The sequence below is a fragment of the Perognathus longimembris genome, chromosome 17 (genome assembly GCF_023159225.1).
Source record: "Perognathus longimembris pacificus isolate PPM17 chromosome 17, ASM2315922v1, whole genome shotgun sequence".
In the NCBI taxonomy this organism is placed as follows: Eukaryota; Metazoa; Chordata; class Mammalia; order Rodentia; family Heteromyidae; genus Perognathus; species Perognathus longimembris.
The window spans coordinates 43,140,366-43,164,635 of record NC_063177.1 but is presented as its reverse complement, the minus strand read 5'-3'; the positions used below and the strand labels follow the sequence as shown (position 1 = coordinate 43,164,635).

The following is a 24,270-nucleotide window of genomic DNA, read 5'->3' as shown; positions in this document are numbered from 1 at the left end:
TCTGCACTCTCCTTTACCTTCCCAAAGACACAAAAATGAACAAACAAGACAAAACAAAACACAAAAAGCAACAAAGACCTCTTGTTTCCATTTCCTTGAGTTCATTTCAATAAATATCATTTTATATGATCAGATTCACATAGGCATTATGCCTTTATGTTCCTCTCCTAAGAATATCTTTCTTTACCATGTTATGGAAACAATTGATATATCACAGTTGTAAAAAAAAAAAAAGAATATCTTTCTTTGGTCTCACTGTGTGTGAATGCCTAGAGTCCTATATAATTTATCATGTCTCAGCATACTGTTTTTTAACCATCCAGTGTATTGTAGAACTGTAGGCACAAATGAGAGAAACCATGGAACCTATGTTTCTCTGGGTCTAGCTTACTTAAGATGATTTTTTCCAAGTGGTACAATATCATTCTTTCTGATGGATGAGTAGAATTCCATTGTGTATATATACCACATCTTAACCCTGCTGAAAGCTGACTTCCTGTTCAACCCCAGGCAACAACCAAAGCAGACAAAAATTAGGTCATGCTCTAGGGTCTGCAGAGCCTGGCTTCCCGTAAACCTCAGGTGCCTGACATGTGACCTGACTATTTCATAACCTCGCATGTTATGAAACCAGGTGTTTATATATATGGGTACTGCATCTGGAGAGGAAGTCACACCCACTTTCCACACTGTCTCCCACCTTTTTCTCTAAACTTTCACCCTGTGCTCACCACACATACACAAAAACAATCACCACCACAAACCAAGCTGGCTCTTTCCCAACCCACCAAATTACAAGCTGTCTATAATGGAAAGAGTGCCTGGAGAGAGGCTATGAAGTTCCAACATCTGAATTCCTGGGAACCAAGGGCCCCAGTTCTTCTGGGAAAAGCAATTATGAATCCTCTGCATTATCGTAGGCATGACCCTTAAACTCAAAGGGAAATTTCTTCCATTCTCCATGGTGGTAAGGACAGGACAGGTAGAACCCCAGGAGAACTTCAGAGAAAAACAATCTCTGACCATCCATTTAAGCATGAGTAGGTGTCAGGCTTCAGTAAAGAGAAACAAGATCAGCTGATCTCTGGAACCCCTCCCAACCATAGTAGTAGAACCCGGGGTAAGTGAGCCAAGGTCAGAGAAGTATGACTAGGATTGACAGATTTAGTAACCTCATGTGCAAGGACCCAGATAAATTTGATTTTTATGTCATTACTTCTTAGTAAAAATCAACACCAAATATTGCCTAGAACAGACTGTGTGTCTGGCAATCTGGGAATGAAGATAATCCTGCTTAGGAATCCATTCTATGTGGTTAAACTAATTGGCCAATGTTTAACTATTTAGTAATATGCCCTTTTCTACCTTCAGTGGCTTAGCCCTTCAACTATGTGTTCTCTTCCAATTTATGGCTCCTAGAAGTGACAAACCTATAGTTAGTCTGTGTGTGCTAGGAGAGTCCAGAAAGCAAACACCATCTACTTACTCACTGTTCATAGCAGCATTAAGTCCCCGCATCCCACCATAAACCTGGGATGGTCGGTGCCTCCACCACCAGGCCCAACTCTGCAGCAGCAGGTGGGTTGCACACAACAGCCATCTCTCTTATGATATAACAGGTGTCATGATCTGACATCCTAGAATTTAACTTCCTTAACATCTAGACCTTACCTCCTCAAAAAAAAAAATGCCATGGTATGTTCCATTCTTTGATGACATTCAACTAGCGAGTCACTTTCTCTCTAGTACTTTTGGACCAATAATGTAAGACTTGAAGTAAGACCAGGCTTAATCTGTTCAGTGTAAGAGGAGGGCTGGGTGGAAATTCCCATCTAAAGTGGCTCTTCCTCCTGGGGCCAGGGATAGGAAAAACTCCAGGGCTTACTCACCTGGCTCCTCAACCACATACAGGATGGACTTGCCACTGGCATCTTCATAGTACTGGAATCTGACAACACAGTCATCCTCATTCTTATAGGTACAATTCACTGCGTCCTTGCCAGTATCCGCTAGGAGAAAGGTGGAGAGGGGAGAGGAGGATATGGAAGAATGGAAAACAGGTCAATTCCTAGCTGATAAAGCCTTTCCAAACCTCTTATAGGACTTCTGGGAAAGTGTGGGCCTGACATTAGGCAAGGTGCCTAGATTTGAGATGCCTGTTATGCCTGGCAAGTGTCACTCATTGGCCCTCCCTGGTGTGTTTTGGCCCTCCCAGGACCCTTTTGGTTCTCATTCCTTCCTCTAGAAGAGATATGCTATAACAATTCAAGTTCTATTCTAATTCAAAGCCTGGGTCCACCACATACTAGCTGTGTGACCTTGAAAACGTCATCTGACCTTCTCTCTCTTTGATCACCTAATTATTGAAAGAAAAAAAAGGATGCCCACCTGACAGGAAGAATTAAAGAAGGAAATGTAAACCATTCCTCACATCCAGCAGGTATGTCTTTCCCGCTCTTGGTTTTCTCGGCTTGCTGAATAATTCCCCAGTCATTTGCTTACGGTTTTCCCATGTCTGGTTCTGATCTGCTGGGCCTCCCCAGAGCCAGCCTTCTCTCTGACTCATTCCCTATTTTGTGCATCCTGTCAGAGACACTGGCTTATCCTCCACCGGTTGTACTATACCTTGAGCTGATAAAACCCGATGAGCAAAACTGACACATGATGCCATGAAGCTAATGCACCAGAATCACACAGTAAATAGGTGATGGAGAAGGATTAGAACCTGAGTCTTAAAGCACATTCAACAAACCCAAAATGAACAAGCCAACAGTGTACCAGTAGAATCACAGTACCAAGGAAAGTGGGGATTGCAAGACCTAATTCTCATCTTCACACAACATTCCTAATTTTTCTGAGATTCAACTTCCTCCTCCACAAAACAAAGATTACAACAGTACCACAGTCCTACTCCATTAGTTTGGAAAAAATAGATAATGAAATTTTGTTTTAGAACGTTTAATCTGCCATAAAATTCCATACAGAGAAGGCTTAATAAGTGTGATGAGCATGGTGGATCAAGAAATACAAATTTGGGGCTGGGAATATGGCCTAGTGGCAAGAGTGCTTGCCTCGTATACATGAGGCCCTGGGTTTGATTCTTCAGCACCACATATACAGAAAATGGCCAGAAGTGGCGCTGTGGCTCAAGTTGCAGAGTGCTAGCCTTGAGCAAAAAAGAAGCCAGGGACAGTGCTCAGGCCCTGAGTTCACGGCCTAGGACTGGCAAAAATAAATAAATAAATAAAAAGAAATACAAATTTGCAATACTCTTGCCTGATCAAGATGATAAATTAACTCCACATTTGGGCACCCTCTCTCCTCTGAGCTAAGCAGAGCAAGCCTAGTCTCCTCCAGAGGAAAAACTACTCCCCTTCAAATCCAACAACCTAATCACTCCACATCTGATAGCAGCCAAAAGGTCCAGAGATTTGATTCTTTTCCCTAATACTCCCTCTCAAAGCTGACTTCCCAGCTGCCTCAAACTGTGAGCTCTCTCTGAAGAATCATTTCCTTTCTTCATAGCAGTTGCTATCAGTGGAAGATAGCCATCTCCCTGGTAACACCCAGTGCTCCCACCCAGATAACCACACCAGATGTTCTGAGAGCACCAATGATCATCTTTAAAATTAGAGGGAAGTCACAGACCAAAATAATTGTGGGCTAGAGTTTTGATGCCCATTCTGTATTTGTCTTATTCAGGAAGAGAGGGATGCTCAGAAATCCTAGAGACTTCAGGATAGAGGCATGGATTACAAATCCATATGGAGAAAAGTTGCCTTCTAAATCATCAATGCTTTAAGCAAAAACATGCAAGTTGCTTAGGACTTCATAAATAAACTTGATTACTAGCTTAGCTGATGATAAAATGGTGGGCAACCATGTCCCAACTCTGTGCCTCAGTTTCTCCATCTCTAAAATGAGGTGCTTTTAATCTCCCTTATTTTGGAGAGTAAGGTTAGGGTTGCCTGACTTACACACCCTTTCCAAGTTGTAATCAGGCCCATATTGAATCTGGGGACTCCAGGAAGCAAGAGAAGACTGCTGAGCTCATTAGTAGAAGCCAGACTCATCTCTGCCTGCCATGCGCCAGGCCTCCACAGTGGTTTTGGAGGTGGGTATTACTCTTAGATTTTACAGATGGCAGTGGAGAGCACCTGGAACAGAACTGGAATCCTTTAGAACCTGGGTGTGGGAGACTCTAGCCTTGCCAGACTTACACAGCTCCTTCACAGACTCGATCTCATCACGGCAGTAACGGTTACAGGTGTTTTCTTCCTGCAAAATTCCCCGGTCAAATTTCTTACACTCGACACATTCCCTAAAGGAGAGATGACACAATTATTAAGACAAAGGAAGAGCAAGCCTAAGCATGGTCCAGTCCAACACTGAACTCCCTGAAGAAAGCATCTCTACCTTTAGCAAGAAGGTAAAAATGATCATCACATTTGTTTGAGTAAAAATTTGGGAAACAATCTGGGCACTGGTGGCTCACACCTTAGCTATTCAGGAGGCTGAGATCGGAGGATCTCAGTTTGAAGCCAGCCTGGGCAGAAAAATTTGTGAGACTCTTATCTCCAATTAACCATGAGAAAACCAGGGCTGTGGCTTAAAGGGGTAGAGTCCTAGCTTTCAGCACAAAAGCTCAGGGACCATGCCCAAGCCCTGAATTCATGCCCCATGACACCCCCCACATCCCCGCAATTCTTTTAAAAAATCTAGAAAGGGGAGGTGTGGCTTAAGTGATAGAGTGATAGCACTGAATGAAAAGGCTAAGGGAAAGGAGGCCCTGAGTTCAAGCCCTAGTACTGGGGTGTGTACACACACACACACACACACACACACACACACACACACACAAACACACCTGATTTATCAGACTATCCTGTGGGCTCAGAGCCAAGTGTGTAGAGTTCAGAAGTCAAGGAATTTCATTACTCACATGCTGGCCATAACAGCCAGCAATCCCTAAGACCTTTGTTAAGCTTTTGGGGGTGGGGGGCAAGAAGGGGACAGGGTCTCACTAGGTAACCCAAGCTAGCATTGAACTCAAGATCCTCCTGCCATAGCCTCTCAGAGTGCTGGGATTACAAGCATGTGGCATCATGGCCACCCTTGTTAAACTTCAAGAGCTGTGATGGTGACCCCTACATCATTTCTGGAAGCTTAAACTCAGAACTGACCATGTGATTCAGCGATTGAGATCTGCTGTGAAATGAAAACGTTGTTCAGAATTTGTGAAGAACTCTGTGGCAGTGACAACAGAGCTTTTAAACAAGCATGGGTCCCTTCTGAGGATGGACTCCCATAGAGCGGCCCAGAGTGCATGACTGAATCTGGCACCGCCTACAGTGGAGGAGGAATGGCAGAGCCCCGGATGTGGGCCCACAGTGGCTTCCTTCGACGTGCAAACAGCAGGAGCTGGTACTGGTACTGGTAAAATGCCTGCCTCACACAATGTCCCCAATAACTCCAGTCCCTGCCCTACCCCCAGAATCCAAACATCAGCATGGAATGCTAGCCTTCCTCCCACCCAGAGGGGTTTGGGATGCCACCCTAGGAGGGGAGCCTCGGGTCCAGCTGGTACTGCTTTGACCCCTTTCACAGTTGCCCCTACCTCCACCTCTCCCACTGCAAAGCTTTCATTGAACAGAGTAATCATTTGACTGGAATGGACTTTTCTCCCTAAGGCTTTGGTGACTAGGAATCTGAACCTTGGGGACTGAGGGGTCCCAACGCCTCCTAACTCTGCCCCACTGTCCACTCACTTCTTAAAGGTGCAGGCATCCGGGCAGGTGGGGCACTTCTCGCAGGTGTCGCCATAGGAGCCTGGCTGGATGCACACACAGCTGCCACATTCACACTTGCCCCGGCCGCTGCACAGCAGCCCATTGCTGGACATGCAGGTGTCCGTGCGCGTGGTACAGTTGCAGTAGAAGCCAGTCCAGTCTGAGTCACACTGGCAGTCCCCACAGCTGCACTGGCCATGACCTGCAGGCACAGAGCCCGGGAGGCAAACCCACTGGTGAGGGTCTCTCTCCCAGGACAGCAAGCTATGAACTTCCTCCCCGCTCTCCCACCAAGATGAGGGATCATCCTGCAGGTGGTGGAGAGCAGGTCACAACCACGGGAGCTCTCCTCAGAGGCGGGGGTGGGGGGGGAAACTCAACTCTTTAGGAGCCCCAAAGGGTGACAGGACTTGGAAAGCAAAGGACAGTCAAACTTGATGTCTCCTAGTCCTCTTACCCTTTCTCGTACCCTGTTCAAACCTCTCCACCCTCCTTCTCTGCCCCTTGCATCTAATGACTGGAAGCCAGCTCTGTAGCCCTGTGTGCTGGCACAACTCTACACCAAGCCTGTGCCCACAGCAGAAGCTTTGATGGAGTGGCCTGGTAATCGCAAAATCCCCACCCCGACAGACTCCCACACTCTCCCCCTTTGACCTGATAGAGCCTCTCCCCTCCCTATCTGACCAGAGAGCATCTTCACTGTCATTTCCCAGGTGGGCTGGACACCAATACAGGCTCCAATTTGGACAAGCCAGTCTTCCCACTAACAAAGCAGCCACCAGTCCATGATTGTGTTTCTCCAATCAACTTGGTGTCTCACTTCAAGGCAAGAAGCAAGGGTCTGGGGAGTGGATTCCGGACAGGAAGGCTGCAGGGTAGGAGAATGGAGGAATGGAGAGGTCCATGCACTACTAGGACCAAGGCCTGGGAAAGGGAGGGGCACCGAGTGACCCAAATGCAGGGGACAGGGGGTGAGACCTGCAAGGGACAGACAGAAGGCACTGAGAGCCCATGGAATCAGTCAACAGAGCCCAGTAAGCACAGAGGACAAAGCCGCCTACCTCACAGACTGCTGAGAGCCAGTGTTATATCATCCCAGAAATGCCAGAGAAAAGACAGGAGGAAGCAAGAGAAGAAGCAATGAGAGCAGCAGAGATTTTCTTTCCTAAGGTGAACAGCAGGGGAGACAGTGTTAGCAATGATGTCACGTAGAGCACTGCCCCCCCCACCCCCGAGTCTGCCCACCATCCTTCCTGCTTGTGCACCCCGAAGCTGCAGAAGCATTTCCATGAGGACTTTTGTAGACAGGGTTCTACTGCTGCCAGCTTTGCTGACGCATCCAACCTCTTTCTTATCCTGGTTTCTTCGTCCATGTGACTCCGCTACAGCTTAGGTGGCCCCAGGACATGTATTAAGGTGGCCTTGGAATGTGTTTACTTAGAGAAACCAACTCCATTTTCCAAACCAATTAACGAAGTGAATATTCCCAGTGGGAAAGGTGCCAACAATCCTCACAACAACAATAATGACGTCCACTAATATTCATTGAGCATTTAAATATGAGCCAAGCCTTGTACCAAGTTCTAAGTTATTCTCCTCATTTCATGTAGGGTCAGAGAAATTAAGGAACTTGCCCAAGACCACACAGCTCATCAACAGGGTCGGAGCTCAAAGTGAAGTCATTCTAACTTCAGATCCCAATTGCTAAGCTACCATGGGATGCTGTAAACACGGCTTGCCACTATTTATATATGCTGGTCTTTCCAGAAGACTTCTGTAACTTATAGAAAAATGAGGTCTTTGTGTGGTTAAAAGATGAAACCAGTTTTAATGGGATATTCTTAAGTTTGGCTAGTGGAGGAAGAAGAGAGACCAAAAGTAGATAACAGAGAATATCTCATAACTCTGCTTAATACCATTGAGAAAGTTTGAGGCGAGAACATTTTAAGAATTCAAATGTATTCAACTATTCATGTGGGTGAGACAGAAAGGGAGTTGTTTGACTTTTTATGTTTGTTTGGGTTTTTTGGCGGTGGGGGTAGTGGAGTTTTCATGCTAGTATTGAGCTTGAATTCAGGGCCTGGGTATTGCTCCTTAGCTTTTTTGCTCAAGGCTGGCACTCTACTGCTTGAGCCACAGCTCTACTTTTGGCTTTTGGTGGTGAATTAGAGGTAAGAGTCTCCTAGACTTTGCTCATATCTCAGCTGCCTGATCAGGCTAGCATTACAGGCATAAGCCACCAATGACTTAGCATAAAGGGAATTTTTGATGCTATGTTTCTGGGACTCACTAAGCTATTGTCCCAAACCTGGTTCCATCCCTAGATAATTCTAAATCATCTCCTTTTCTTTCCCCCCCCCCCACTTTTTTTTTGCCAGTCCCGGGGCTTGAACTCAGGGCCTGAGCACTGTCCTTGGCTTCTTTTTGCTCAAGGCTAGCACTCTACCACTTGAGCCATAATACCACTTCTGGCTTTTTCTATATATGAGGTGCTGAGGAATTGAACCAAGGGCTTCACGTATACAAGACAAGCATTCTACCACTAGACCATATTCCCAGCCCCTCATCTCCTTTTCTTAATTCAATCTTCCTTTCCTCTGCAGCCAGGGTCTTCTTTCTGTGGCATGGTTTCACATATGTGATTACTTGGGGAGTCTGTCCTGTACACTGTGGAATGTTTAATCTCTTTGGACTCCACCCACAAAATGCCTTAGCCTCATTCCAGTTGCAGCACCAGACATGGCCAAGTGGGAGACAAAATAGCTCCTTCCTTGAGCTCTTTCCTCCTTGAGAACCACTGTTGTAAAACATTAGTCAATGCCATATTAATGTGCATCTGCTTAATTTCCTTTCTTCTTGGTGATACTGACATTTGGACTTAGGGGTTTTGAGCTTGCTTGGCAGGTGCTCTACCGCTTGAGCCATTATCTTCAGTCTTCAACTGCATAAAAACCTACAGAACTCCCTATCATATAAAGGATTAAACCCAAAGTCCTTAGCAAACATTCAAAGCCACTTCAATGGCTCTACCTGCTATCATCTCACATTTCCACATCTTAGCCAATACTGAATTGTTTGCCACCTTCTGTAGAGCTGTATGCCCTGGCGTTTCTGTTCATCCTGTTCCCTCCACAATCACTACCAAATTCCCACTCTCTAAGGCCCAACTCAAATGTTACTTACTGTCAGAAACTTTTTCTGGCTTTCTCAGGCTGACTGAACTATCATTTATTCTCCAAGTATGTTATATCTTCCTCTATTTTTAATCCTTATTTTATGGCCTTTTGCTTGCTTATCCATTTCTCTTCCTTTTTGTGTGTGGTAATAGTGTGTGTGTGTGTGTGTGTGTGTGTGTGTGTGTGTGTGTGTGTGAGTGATAATCTCATGTTTTTGCCTGGATTGGCCTCAAACCTCGGTCCTCCCATCTCTGCCTCTCTGGCAGCAGGTGTGCAACACCACACACAGCCCCCACCATATTCCTTTAACAGGGCTTCAACAAGCTAGTGTTTAAATGCTGCAGAATGTGACTCAGTCCTTAGAACTTGGACTCAGAAAGCAGTGGATGCACAATTAAAACATGATTGTTAATCAGAGGAAATGCAGGAAGTAAAGGAGAGGTAAAGTAAAGGGGAATGTTGGTCTAGTAACTTGGTCACTGTGTAAGCAGGTGACCTCAGAGAGGTGGAAAAGAGGGTGTGGGACAAGGCCAGGCTCTTACAGCACTAGCTGACACCTACTGCCCCCATTCAAGCCACTGGGTGCAACTAGTGTCTCTTGGCTACTGTGGGTCCCTCTGCCTGTAGCTCCAACACCACTTGGCCACACTGGCATTTCAGAGTCAAACACACCAAAGGCAACCCACTAACCAAATAAAGAATACTCAGCTACACCTCAGGTGCCATGGAAAGAAATGTGTGTTTCTCAGGAGGGATGGGCAACAGAAGCCAGCTGGTCAGCTGCCACATCTACCTGGAGAGCAAAGGGAAAGAGGCAGAAGAGTGGGAAAGATGGAAAGTCTGAGACTTGAGGCTGGCTTCCCTCGAAGTAATATCTGCTAAGGATTCTTGTCAAGTGTCTTACTGGGGAAGTGGGATGGATGGCTGTAGTACAGAGCGAGAGTCAAATCCAGCAGAAGCCAGGCACTTGTGGCTCACACTTATAATCCTAGCGACTCAGGAGGCTGAGATCTGAAGATCATGGTTCCAAATCAGCCTGCACAGGAAAGTCTAGGAGACTCTTATCTCTAATTAACCACCAATAAGAAAGCCCAAATTTGAGCTGTGGCTCAAGTGGTAGAGTGCTATTCCTGGCCGGGGGGCGGGGGAGGGAGATAAGGGATAGCTCCCAGCCCCAAGTTAAAGCCCTAAGACTGGCACCAAAAAAAAAAAAAAAAAGGTCAGCAAGAATTTGGTTTTGGACAGAGAATCTGTTCAGCCTGAACCCATGGCAGGGTAGGCTCTGGGGCATGAATGGCACCACAGGGCTAGGCTCATCTGGAAGCCAGAGACCTGGCCTTGTAGAACCCATGTGCATCAGTCCTTGGTCATCATCTGAGAGCAAAGCAGCTCCTATTAGTGGAGGCCAAGGCTCCAGGGAAGGACCAGCTGTGAGCTATTCTCAGCTGACCTCATGGCAGGCCGCGGTGGCAGTGCTGGCCAGCAGAGTGGGCCCTACAACATCCACTATGCCTCCCTTTGGGCCGTGGCTTCTGAACAAGGAAAGGAATGAAAGATGGGCTCCACAGAGGCCTGGCAGCACTCAGAGGCCCCGGCCTGCTCAGAACCCTTGTCCCATAGTGTTTCCTTTGTGAGGCCAAACAAAGTGATCTTTGACAATCTGACCTGCTGGGCCAGCCAGGGAGTGAGGTAGGGAATGGAAGTTGCCAGCCAGAGCCAGCAGGCTGACCCCACACTCTCACAGAGCCAGCCCTTAAAAGGAAACCACAGTGTGCTAATGTCACAGGACTGGCACTCCTCCAGCAAAAGGGAGGCTGAGGCTGAGTTCACAGGAAAGTCAGAGGAGGGGAGCAAGGAATGAAACGAGGGAAGAAGGAAGAGAACTGGGGTGGAGGTGCAGGGGTGTGGGCATTGGCTTACTCTCCCTACACAGCTAGACTTTCAGGCTGAGTCCTCATCCTACGCCTCTTCTTGTGAACCAACCTTCCTTTGAGATTCATGGGGCAGCCCTCCTCCTCTTCCGGGAAACTGCCCAGGTTTTCTCTTTTTCTCCTGTGGTTTCCTATAAGACCTCATTTCTAGGATCTGCCTCATGTGGTAAATTATCCTTTGGAAAGTTAATAAAAAATGAAATTGTCTTATTTATGCCTCTCCATCCCACACCACCACAGGACAGGACAGGGTGGCGCACAGTCCATATTCTTGGATTTAGTAAGTGGAAAAGAGCCTGAGGAAAAGGATTCACTCCCTGATGTCTAAGGCAGGATAGTGGCCAACATCAAAGTTCAATGGGGAAGGAGGGAGATGGCCAGGACCTAGAGAAATGAATCCAATCTAGATGGAAAGCCCACTGGATGGCATGCCGTGATGTCTCCCTCTACTTCTGGCTCCTGAGCCCCTGCATGTGGCCAAGAACAGACCACCAGGCTAGCCATGGAGCTGGGGGACAAAGACAAGCTGGGCATAGCCACTCTGAGAAGTCAGGAGTCACCTTCTTCACCCAAATACGGGCATAAAGCAAGTACATGGTGAGTGTGTGTCCTGAGTTCTGTCCCTGAGGAGGTGATGACAGGCCACAGGACCCAGACAGGTGTGCTGGGCACACAATACCCTGGCAGGAAGTGGGAGAAGAAGGATGCTGGGACCTCCTGAGTTTCTCTCTGGACTGGACACAAGTGTTTCCTGCCTGGACCAGAGGCAGGAGCCAGTGCAGCTGACCCTGGTAGCTTTGCTGTATGGCTTCAGTGTCAGCCAAAGGAAACACTCTGTGTAGATCCCCACCATAGCACCTTACCTCAGACCAGAGACAATGGGCCTGCAGGAATCGTGGGGGTGCCCCAGCATGCCCCCTGCAGGCCTCACCTAGGGCAACCCTCCCCAGCTCGTCTCACCGCCCATCCCCTGAAGTTACAACCTTGGGTGTCCCAACTGAAAACTTCGCAGGTGCCTTTGGTGCATGGAATAGGGTGCAAACACTGTGGTGTATTCAAATGAGCTAAGATCTCCGCCTCACCCCCAAACTTTTAAACCGCTGCTGTTCATGTTTTCATCGTTATGAAACCAATCTCACTCCCCCACCCATCAAATATTAACATCACTTTCCTCCAAATGTTTTTTCTCAAGTTTTGTTGGTCTTTTTTTTGTGAAGGAAATAATGTTGGAGATTTTTTTAAGGCAATGTTTTCAAGGTATGGTTGAGAATGAGACAGATTTATCTTCCTAACTGAATTTTTTTTTCAGTTTATATAAGTGTTGAAATGTTGTGTCAACTAGCCCAGCTAGTGAAACTCCAGTGCAAATGAAACTAATGTGGATCATGAACCATGGTAGAAAACAATTATGACCAGTTCTTCCATTGCCCCCACAGTTTACCCCTCATGCAGTTCCAGCTGACTTGTGAATGTTTGCAATCTGGCATAAGAGGAATTAAACCAAACCACAGTGGTTAATGAACTAGAAAAAGAATCTATCTCTGGGGCCCAAAGGAAAAACCAGCCTGTCTGTTTGCCCTCTGAGAGTGCTGCCAGTAGGTCTGCAAATAAAGACTGTATCAACACTTGTTCTTCTGACTGGTCTAGGAGACAAGGAGAAATCAAGTTTGAGGTTATCAGCCCACCATCCTTAAGTTTTTACTGAGTTTTGTAGTAAGAACAACTCAACCTTCGATAGGCAGAAGGACTTAAAATTAGAACCCCATTCTATAGGCAGGGTCTCTTTGTGGCAATGCTGCCCAATAGAACTCTCTGCCACACTGAAATGTTCTGTACCCGTGCCATCCAATATGAAAGCCACTCACTATGTTTGACTACTGGCCAATGGAACTTAGGTTTTTGCTTTTTTATATTGTTGTGGGGTGTGTGTGGAGGGGTGTCTGTGTGTGTGTGTGTGTGTGTGTGTGTGTGTGTGTGTGTGTGTGTGTTTGAGAGAGAGAGAGAGAAAGAAGTGGGGCTTGAACTCAGATTCTCTCTCTTGTTTAGCTGTTTTTTGCTCAAGGCTGGAACTTTACCACGTGAGTCATGCTTCTGCTTCTGGCTTTTTGCTGGTTAGATGGAGATACGTGTCCCTTGGGTTTATCTGCTGGGATGTCTTCAAACCATGATCATCAGATCTCAGCCTCCCAAGTTGCTAGGATTCCAGGTGTGAGCCACCACGCACCTGGCTGAATTTATGGTTTCAATCTCAATTAACTTACATAGTCACATGTAGCTAATGGCTACCTTATTAGACAACACAGCTCCAGACCAATAATAATAATAATAAAAATAGTGACAAAAATAAGGCTAATATGTATGTAACAAAGAACACACCATTTTCTGGACACTGTTCTAAATACATTAGTTCATTAAATGTGTTCCAATGTCTTGAATATATTGTACAATTTCAAGTCTCTTGAGATAAATTCCCATAGAATTGTTACTAACTTTATATGTCATTTATAAGTACTAGCAACTTAATTTTATTTATTTTTTTTTTGCAGTACTAGGGTACTCTATCAACTGAGCCATGCCTCCAGCTCTCTTGTGCTTTAGTTATTTTCACATAGAGTCTCATATTTGTGTTCAGGCCAGCCCGGACTGTGATCCTCTTATTTATACTTCCTCACTTAGCTGGGATGACAGACATGCACTACCACACCCAGCTCTCAGCTAAGCTGGGATCTCACTTTTTTCTCAGGCTGGTCTTGAACTCCAATCATGTTGATCTTCAGTCTCCTGAATAACTAAGATTACAAGCTTGAGCCACAATCCCTAGTAGTCAATAATTTACTTTTTAGCTGAAAAGAGACACTTTTATACTCAGAAAGCTTGGGAATTTCACACATTCGCACAATGAGCAAAAAGAAAGCACATAAAACTCTCTTCGCCCGGACCCTTCCCCCCTTTTTTTGCCTGCCCTGTTGGAAGAGGGAGAGAAGCCTCTGAAAGCACAGTCTCATTTTTAACATCTTTGCACCCCCACCAACAAGAGCAAAGGTCTAGTTCCTTCCCTTCCTCCTTTCTCTTCTTCTGCCCTTGGGGTGGAGTGCCATCTACCCCCCACTCTGCTCCAGGCGCACAGGTGTGCGCGCATGCGTGGCTGTGCGGGCGCAGCTCTACTCACCTGAGCACATCTCCCCCTTGTAGCGAACGCACGAGAAGTCATCGCACTCGCAGTACTTGCCGGTGATCTTGCCGAAGTCACTGCTGTGGCAGACGCACTGGCCGCAGAGGCACTCGCCCCGCTGGCTGCAGGCCGGCTGGCCCTCCTTGGGGCTGCACTCGTCCTGCTGAGAGGGCCTGTAATCCTCCTCGGAGCACTCACACTGGGACCCCAGCCAGCCGGGCCCACAGCGGCACACCCCACACTCGAAGGTCCCGTTGCCATGGTTGCAGCGCGGGCTGAAAGGCTGGGCATGGGCCTGGCAGGCACAGTCACAGTCAAAGGTGACCTGGACCGTGAGGCTGTCCTTGAAGCCCACAGGCTTGATGGTGAAGGACTTCTCTTTCTCCTTGGGACAGCCTCGCACCTTGGCTTCGATGCTGAAGCTCACCTGGATGGAAGGACAGGTGGCATTCAGACCCAAGTAGGTCCAGTTAGCATTCCAGTTAGCCCTGAAGGAATAGAAGCTTTTCCCTGTTCATGCCCTGCCACCTTGAGTCTCTAATCCTCCTGTGATCTGAGTTCCGTGGCCTTCCCACTACCAAGTTCTGCAGAGCAGAAACAACAATGGACACTAGGAGGGTTGTTCCACTGTGGTTATCTTGCTGCACACAAAGAAAGACCTGGTCAGAGACCAGATATAGAAGGTTTCCCACGCATGAAGCAAACCAGGTCAAGCAGAACAGAATCTTCGAACTTGTAAAATACTGTACTCTGGCCAATGAAACTGGCACACAATGCCACAGAACGTGCAACCGTATATGCCAGGGGATTTCCATATAACATTTCTTATATGAGGTATGAACACATATAACCTAGAAAATCAACCAGCAGAAAGATCAATAGAACTATAGAAAGATCAATGTTTCAAAGATTCGTCTCCCTCCCTTTTCCTCACTCCTTCACCAATCTTTCTCTCCTTTAACAGAGCAGAAGAGAATTAGCTAATAAGAAAAGCCGTAGAGAGCTGGGCACTGGTGCCTCATACCTATAATCCTAGATACGCAAGAGGCTGAGGTCTGAGAATTGTGGTTCAACGCTAGCCCGGGCAGGAAAGTGTGTGAGACTCTTATTTCCAATAAAATACCGTAAAGGTAAAAATGGAGCTGTGGCTCAAGTGGTAGAATGCCAGTACTGAGGAAAAAAAGCTAAGAGACAGTGTCTAGACCCTGAGTTCCAGTCCTAGGATCAGCACAAGAAAAGAAAGAAAGAGGGGGGGAAGGGGAGAAGAGGGGAAGGAGAGGAAATAGAAGAAGGAAGGAAGAACGGAAGGAAAGGTGGGTATAGAGAAAAGAGAGGGGCACAGTGAACATTTATATTCTCAAATTTCATGAGGCAGATATTTCTGCCTGTTTCATTTGATGTTGAATCTCTAGTAGCTAGAATAATGCCCAGTGTATAGTTAATACTCAATAAAAAAATGTATAGATGATTGCCATTTTACAATGCAGAGAAAATATATTATCTTTCAGGAGGTGAAAATTTAAAAAATAGCTCTTTATAGACTGGAAGTGTAGCCCCAGCTTGCCTAGCGAACACAAGACCTTGAGTTCAAACACACACACACACACACACACACATACTCACTCATATACACAAACATTCTTATTTATAAGCAAATGTGTATATAGACACTGAGGTAACTACATTAGAAGTTCTTAAAGCCCCTGGTAGTGAAATTCATTCTGCAGCTGCAGAAAGTTTAGGGAATAGAAACGTCCTCTAATACATCTCACTTGTAATGACCTTCAGTAAGAAGACACGGGAAAGGTAGGGGTTGAGTGCCCGTGGGTATACTGAGGCCCAGGCCAGAGTCAGAGCCGCAGCAATGCCCTTGCCTGGCCCATCTTACCGTGTCACCAATCTTGAGCCCCACACAGGACTTGAGGCCCGGGATGACCTCGTTGTTCAGGCAGGTGGCGTTGAAGGAGAGAGACAACTCCTCAGGGAGGTCACGCACTTCCAGTTCAACTTTTGAGCGGATTTTCTGAGCAGAAAAGGGCAAAAGAAGGAAACAAAATGAGCTGAAAGGAAATAGGCCAAAGCCAACTGCATTCCCCCAAAAGTCTATCAGGAGACCTTGGACTCCCTCTAGGGTGAGCGGCCTAGCAGCTGCTAGAGCATCCTGGGAGCCTATTTCCTGTTCTAGTTCCCATCCGGGGATCCATTCCTGCTTCCCATCTCTACAGACTCCACATGAGACTGGGTAAAATCCAAACTAGCTACACCCTGTTGCAAGCCTCATAGATGGGTAACAGGAAGGGTTAATGTGTGTCATCTTAGATAGAAGCACTGGCTACGTGCTTGTGGTGGTTTTTAGTCAACTTTGTTATCTCTGGTTTCACTGCATCTTTTCTCTGGTGTTGAAGCCTGCTCTCGTTCACTCTGCCCCTACAACTGTCCCTTTGCCCCTCATCCCATCTCCTTCTACCCTCTCTAAGCTCCCCACTCATGGTTCTTGCTACTCCCTGGCATCCCTTCCTAGGCCATTTCCTTCTCAGAAAACTGTACCTGTCCCAGAGTTGGCATTGCTTACTTGGAGAATATAAGAAGCAGAAAAGCTGCCTGGTACCCTGGCAACCAGAACTGCTAAATCTTCCAGTGAACCACACAAGTTTGACTCAGCAGAGCCCATTCTCAGCATAAGACACTCACGCCATAAGCATCAACAATGAGCTGGAGGACATTGCTAGAATCACCAGACAGAACCCCCACCGTGGTCCCTGGGATGAGCTCACTGTAGTTCTAGAAGGGAAAACAAAGATGTCAGAACTTACAGAAGGGAAGTGATGGTCTTCCTAAAACCCTCCCCACATCAAACTAAGAGCGGTGAAACCAAGATTGCCTCTGCCAGTTTTTCAGCCCTGAGTAAAACAATAGGAAACCTTTCTTCATCTCCTCATCCCATTGAATTCCCTGGGCCCCACCACCACAAACACCAGCACAGGGGGCTGGGGATATAGCCTAGTGGCAAGAGTGCCTGCCTCGGATACACGAGGCCCTAGGTTCGATTCCCCAGCACCACATATACAGAAAACGGCCAGAAGCGGCGCTGTGGCTCAAGTGGCAGAGTGCTAGCCTTGAGCGGGAAGAAGCCAGGGACAGTGCTCAGGCCCTGAGTCCAAGGCCCAGGACTGGCCAAAAAAAAAAAACAAAACAAAAAACAAAAAACACCAGCACAGCCATCCCAGTAGATTAGAGGTTAGAAGCAAAGGGCAGCATGCAGAAATGCTGAGCATCTAAGGAAATGAATGGAAACAGGATCTTTCCCCGTTAGGACCCTAGCCAATGGCATCATGGGTTAGCTGCCTGAGAAAGGTCCATCCATCACATGATCAACCCACTCCAGAACGTCTTAAAAGCATAGTTACCTGATAGAGATTGACTACATTTTTAGTTACAGCAAAGATCAAGTTGATATTCTTCTGGGATAGCTTCTCCGTCATCAGCCCCAGAGAGGGATAATCCTAGAAAAGAAGATTTTTTTTAAGGAGGAAGGTGTAAAGGTTAAGGATGTAGTTTCACACATATCCGTGGATTCTAAGTCTTGGAACTTGACAGATTTGGATTGGTGACCAAGACAGTGGTGATACTTAAATACTTTACTCAAACATTTTAGTCAAAGCAAGGAGCAGTGAATTAGAGATGGTTTCAGTGAATCTCTTAAAACTCCATGCACTGGAATTTGATTTCCATTTCAAAGTAAGAATATTGAAACATAATATGATTAGGGTATTCAGAAGTGGAACCTTGGGAAAATAAGAAGGTTTAAAGAAGGTCATTAGGCTAGAACCTTACTACCACCATGATTAAATTCTAGTAGGTTTATAAAAAGAGGTAGAGAAAGACCCAAAGAGACATATACACATGTGCACTCCCCTGTGAGGCTCTACACCATTCCTGGGATTCCTACCAGCAAGAAGGATATCATTATTAATATAATTTAAAAAGCAAAAAACTGCAGGCCATCTCCAGATGAGGTTCTTCCAAACCCAAGAGCCAAAAGTAATTAATCCTCTTTTATTTTTAACTCACCCAGTCTGTGGTATTCTGTTATACGCAATAAGAAAACAGACTAATAAATGAACAAGAAGGATAAGGTAGCCACCCAAGCCTAGTTGTAAACTCTAGGCATACATGAAAAGGGACAGGCTGGAAGGGTCAAAACTAAACACCTGTTTCTTCCAACCCAGCTCCATGGCTCAGGCACAGGTTAGGCCTCACTATCTTGGAGCTTATGACAAATGTCTTAGACTCCTTTTCATGAACTCCACCATGGGGGTTTCAGCATTGCTTTCCAACCATCAATCACTCATTTCCTGGTTAACTTATCACCAACCTGGTCCACTCTTCCTCCCATCTGGAGTAGTCTTCCTTTTGGTAAGCATCTTCTGTCTTTAGGACTTAGCTCAAATTCACCATCCCAGCTCCTAATGAGCTCACTTTCTTTGGAAGTCTAGAACCCTTGACTATGCTATCAATTTAGCATTCATCATGCATTTTGTGTTATCAATAAATATAACCTTTCTCCTCAACTATGCCAAAAATCTCACTAAGAGTAAGATCGTACAGCTCCTTGCATAGCCAAGTATGAAAGTCTACTAATCTTTCCATTGCCTGGTAGTGCTCGACTTGACTGACACCAAGGAATTCACACGTCCATGAAACCCCAGGTCTCTTGCGGGTGGAGTCTCAAGATCATCCAGCACATTCTGGTAAACCTCAACAAGCTAGTTCCTCTATTTATGATCTTTAAAAGATGAAGAGTGAGTTGGGGTGAAACTTAATGATACAGGGCTTGCCTAGCATGTTATATAAGACTTTGGGTTAAATCCCCAGCACTGAAAAAAAAAAAAAGTCTAGGCATGGTGGGGCACACCTATAATCCCATCATTTGTAAGGCAGGCAAATCTCAAATTCAAGGCTAGTCTTGGCTACCTATTAAGACCTTACCACAAAAAAAGAAAAGAAAAGAGAAAATGAATAATTCATACTTCTCTCTCCTCCACCTCCCCAGATATATCAGCACCTATGTTTCATGGCTTCCAAAACAATTTCTCCTGTTTCAATTTAAACTTCTTGTCTCTTCTGTGTCTATCTGTCTGTCTGTCTGTCTGTCTATCTATCACTGATCCTGGGGCTTGAATTCTGGGCCTGGACACTGTCCCTGAGCGTCTTTTTGCTCAAGGTGAGCACTTTACCACTTGAGCCACAGAGCCACTTCCAACTTTTTTGAGTAGTTTGTTGGAGATAAGAGCCTCACAGCGGGGGAGGGGGGAAGAGGGAAAGAGGGAGGAGGTAACAAACAGTACAAGACATGTATCCAATGTCTAACGTAGGAAACTGTAACCTGTACATCACTTTGACAATAAATAAGAAAAAAAAAGTGTCCCACAGGTTTTCCTGCCCAGGATGACTTGGAACTGTGATCCTCAGATCTCAGCCTCCTGAGTAGCTAGGATTACAGGTGTGAGCCACGAGCATCTGGCTCCTATCTCATTTTTTTCTTGTCTCATATTTAGTAAACTATTTATGGCTAATTAATTAAACCACATAACTTACCAGAAGTCTTCTTATATACTACCCTTTATCATCCACAGGCCTTCTTTCCTTTGAGCTAACTGACTCTGAGCCCTTCAACCTTTCCTTATAGAACCTGTACTCAGTGCTTTTGCTTTGTCCCTTTTCCCTCTGTCTTCTCCCAATAACCACATGTGAACATGGGATCCCACTGGGGCCCTGCAGAGGAAGATCTGCCTACAGCTGGGCCTTTGGGTCCACTCTGGCTGTCATGATGCTATTGCCTGTGCTGGTGACAGTGGAGGCAATGATAACACTGACCACATCAAGACCATCTCTAATGGTTGGGCAAATCATACCCTAGGGACAGCCATGAGGGTGTCCCGCTTGTAGGGGGCAGAAGCAGGATGAAACTGAGCCCTGTCTACTGCCCAAAGGAAGGTCTGCCATCTTCACATTCACACAAAAGCTCCAGCTGGGTTAAAGTAGCCCTGGCCACACTGAGTAGGAACCATGGCAGTGCCAAGGATCTCACCATAGTAGTAGAAGCAGAGTAATGATTGTTACTGTCAATGTGGCACTGCCCATCATTGGGCTGGACAATGCCAGCCAGCCTTCCATCCAATGCAATATGGGTCTTGGCATCTGTGGTAAACACCAGCAAGTGGGATGCATCATTCCTCCAGCCAATTTTTTCCTGTTTAAAATAAGAAGGCAAAAGAGGCCATTCAAGTTCAGCCATGCTGTTGGTAAAGAACAAAGATTCAGCACCCCCTCTCAGAAAGGGCTGGATGAACAGGAGAGCCATCCCAGTTATTGGAACCTAAACCAGAGCTTTCTGATTCAGGAGTTTCTGCCCTCTTAAGAAACAGGTGGCTAGTGGAAGGAATTGAATGGCACCTTTTTAATTCCAAACATAACCCTTCCATTAGCAGTCATGTTACCCACCTAGAAATCCACCTGCATCCTCAGAGCTGGCTGGGCTAAAAGGAATCCTGCCTTACCATCTGCTCAGACTTAACTCTGAAATAAAGGCTCTTCCAGACAAAGGCCAGGCACCAGTGGCTCATGTCTGTAACTCGAGCTTCTCAGGAAGATGAGCTCTGATGAGCACAATGCAAAGCCAGCTTGGGCAGAAGGGCTAGTAAGCCTCTTAGCTCCAATTAATTGTCAAAAAGCTGGAAGTGCAGCTGAAGTGGTAGAGTACCAGCCTTGTGCAAAAACTTTAAGGGACAGCACCCAGGCCCTGAGTTCCAGACCAGTACTAGCACACACACACACACACACACACACACACACACACACACACACACACAAATGTAGAGAAGGTAGAAGATTCTGTCTCTAGGAACTATCTGGAATGACTGTGGTTCAAAGAGCTATCAGCCCAGGACATGGAGTGGATATAAACAATGGCTACATACCATCACTTATTACTCATACTGTACAAAGTTCTGCTTTGTTCCTACCCAATTTTTATCACACCAGAAATCCCCAGAGGGCTGGGAATATGGCCTAGTGGCAAGAGTGCTTGCCTCGTATACATGAAACCCTAGGTTCGATTCCTCAGCACCACATATACAGAAAACGGCCAGAAGTAGCACTGTGGCTCAAGTTGGCAGAATGCTAGCCTTGAGCAAAAAGAAGCCAGGGACAGTGCTCAGGCCCTGAGTTCAAGCACCAGGACTGGCAAAAAAAGAAAAGAAAAAAGAAATCCCCAGACTGAGCTATTTCCTTCCCCATTTTTATCTGTGCCAACCACACCTGATACCCCACACCTTCCAAACTCACATCACACACTGTAGCCTGCATGATGGCATCAAAGCCACCCTCCGGGGCGTCTCGGTTCCGTGACACTCTCTGCTTCTTCACTTCCTCATTGAAGCGGGTCACTTGGTCTGTCAGTGTCAGCACGTGCTTGTAGCCAAACATAGGCAAACAGGTGGTCTTCAAACTGAAGAGGGATGAAAGATTATTTAAGCAAAAACTCTGATGGAAAAGGCAACATGGGGTTAGGAGGAAAGAGAGGGCCAAATATAGACAGCTTATGCCTACGCACCAACTCTATACAATTACATAAATCTCCCTCCCTTCCTCTCTTTCTTCCTCCCTCCCTCCCTCCCTCCCTTCCTCTCTTTCTCCCTTCCTCCCTCCCTCCCTCCCTCCTTCCCTCCCTTTCTTCCTTCTTTCCTTCCTTCTTTCCTTCCTTCCTTCCTTCCTTCCTTCCTTCCTTCTTGCCTGCCTGCCTTCCTCTCCTGTCTGTTTCTTCTTTCTTTGTTCCTTCCTTTCTCTGTCTTCTTTCTCTGTGATGCTAGGAATCTAACCTAGGACTTCAGGCATGTTGGGCAAGTGCTCTACCTCTGAGCTACATCCCTGACCCTATACAATCACACTTAGCCAGACAACATAGTGTAAGTCCTTCAAATTACCTAGGGCCTCACATCAACCTGAACTCTAGCTATCCTAGAAGATAAGAGAGAGATGTAGACTACCTGAGTTCAAATCCCAGCAACCCCATTTACTAAATGCAGGACCTCTAGCAATATCTCTTAAACCTAACCTAGAATAACAGAACATTATTCTTTGTTATTCTTCTCTCAAGTGAATAAAGCACATAGACCAGAGTGAAACTTGAGTTCTTATGGCTATCATCTCACAATTAACATTTAATATTTCTCTATAATAACAATAAAGCAGAAGTTCTCTGTATATCACCTTTATAATAACAATTTTTTAAAGCAAAAGTCCATCAACAAGTAAAGATCTCTGAACTACCAATAAATTGATAGATTATACCAGACAGGGGTACTGCTGTCTGAGACTAATAGTAAGCTTAAGCAATAGCTGATATCTTTGCTAGAAAGACATACAGTACAGACAAAAGGTTAAAAAAAGTATCATATAACTTTGAAAACTAACATGTAAATTCACTTATACTCAGACTCTATATTCATCTTTTTTTTTTTTTTTTTTTTTTTTTTTTGCCAGTCCTGGGGCTTGGACTCAGGGCCTGAGCACTGTCCCTGGCTTCTTTTTGCTCAAGGCTAGCACTCTGCCACTTGAGCCACAGCGCCACTTCTGGCCATTTTCTGTATACATGGTGCTGGGGAATCAAACCCAGGGCCTCATGTATATGAGGCAGGCACTCTTGCCACTAGGCCATATCCCCAGCCCGATATATTCATCATTTTTAATTGTTATAATACATGGATTTGCATAGTACCACCAATTAAATAAGCCATTCAGTATTATACCAAAGGAAGAAATAGAGGCATGGGGCTGGAGATGTGTTGGGGTAGAGAACTTGCTTAGCATGCATGAGACCCTGGGGCTCAATCCCAGCTACACACACACACACACACACACATACACACACACGTCAGGTACTATGGTGCACACATGTAATCTAGTACTTGGGAGACTGAAGCAGGAAAATTAAGCGTTCAAGGCAAGCCTGAATGGACTACACAGTAAGACTCTGTTTCAAAAGCTGAAAACACAATTCAAGTGCCAGTGGCTTGTTACTAATAACTAGTTACTCAAGAGGCTGAGATCTGAGAATCTTGGTTTGAAGCTAGCCTGGGCAGGAAAAGTCTGTGAGATTGTTATCACCAATGAACCACCAAAAGGCTAGAAGTGCAACTGTGGCTTAAGAGGTAGAGCACCAGCCTCAAGCAAAAAAGCTAAACCAAAAGAGAGGGAGAAGCATAATTTATCAATTTATATAGTATTAAATGATGTGATAAAACATCATTTCTACTCTTAAATTCATCTAGGCTTCAATTTCTTGCATTTTAACCCTGCAAATTCTATGCTCTTGATGATAAAAATCATGACAACAATCGACTCAATCCTTCTGAAAATAGAATTCCTCCATTAACTCATTCCTACAGTCTTCTATGCAGTTGACCTCATTTTCCTCCCAAATCCTCTTGCTTCCTGTGTATTTGTGACAAAGACCAAGAAGCTGATGAATTTTCTAGGACTCTAAGCAGCCTGGAACCCTTTCGGCACAAATACTCCAGGCCAAAAGGCCCGTCATTTGCCAGGTGGGGAGATCAGGTGAAAAGGATTTATTGTTTTGGCCAAAGGGAAGCCAAACCAAAACAATCCTAGAGCTTGAGATAAGAACTGGGGCTGGGTCCTTCCTGTCCAGCTTCCAGATGAGGTACTTACTCATAACAGGGATTTTTGAGGGCCTCTGGTGGGGAGATGTACATATATGGTGACACAGGCTTGTCCACAAAGGCCCCAAAGCCAATCCGCAGGTTGCTAGTGAGCGAGCGCATCTGGGAGGCCAATTTTGTACCCAGATTACGGATGCTCGAGAGATCATCATTCATGGAGTAAGACAAATCCATCAAGTAATAGATGTCTACAGGGTAGTCTTCTACCTGCCGCACTTGGATGGAGAAAATCTTGGAGTCATCTGGAAGGTAGAAAGGTGTTAGGTCATTTGTTTGTTTTCCTCCTCTAGACTGAGTTAAGTCAATTTGGTCACAGTTGGGAATAGTAATTGCTTGATCAAACCAAACTTGAAAGTCTCAGTCCCTTCTCCCCTCCCCTTACAATTCTGTTCTTCTAATCTCTTTATTTCCTCCTATTTTGAACCTCTTCTTTCCCATCCTCTAACCCCCACTTTACCT

At 45.7% G+C, this 24,270-nt stretch overlaps 1 protein-coding gene across 1 annotated transcript in view; it reads right to left on the bottom strand.

Moving 5' to 3' along the window:
- Itgb3 (integrin subunit beta 3) overlaps positions 1-24,270 on the bottom strand; it is a 56,752-nt gene that overhangs the window by 4,175 nt on the left and 28,307 nt on the right. The window contains exons 4-13 of the mRNA XM_048366879.1: positions 23,801-24,053; positions 21,416-21,578; positions 20,160-20,321; positions 17,476-17,571; positions 16,760-16,849; positions 15,957-16,091; positions 14,066-14,495; positions 5,769-5,991; positions 4,221-4,321; positions 1,890-2,009 (exon numbers count right to left, since the gene is read on the bottom strand). Of these exons, the coding sequence (XP_048222836.1) occupies positions 1,890-2,009; positions 4,221-4,321; positions 5,769-5,991; positions 14,066-14,495; positions 15,957-16,091; positions 16,760-16,849; positions 17,476-17,571; positions 20,160-20,321; positions 21,416-21,578; positions 23,801-24,053 (1,773 nt within the window). The remainder of the gene's footprint in view (positions 1-1,889; positions 2,010-4,220; positions 4,322-5,768; positions 5,992-14,065; positions 14,496-15,956; positions 16,092-16,759; positions 16,850-17,475; positions 17,572-20,159; positions 20,322-21,415; positions 21,579-23,800; positions 24,054-24,270) is intronic.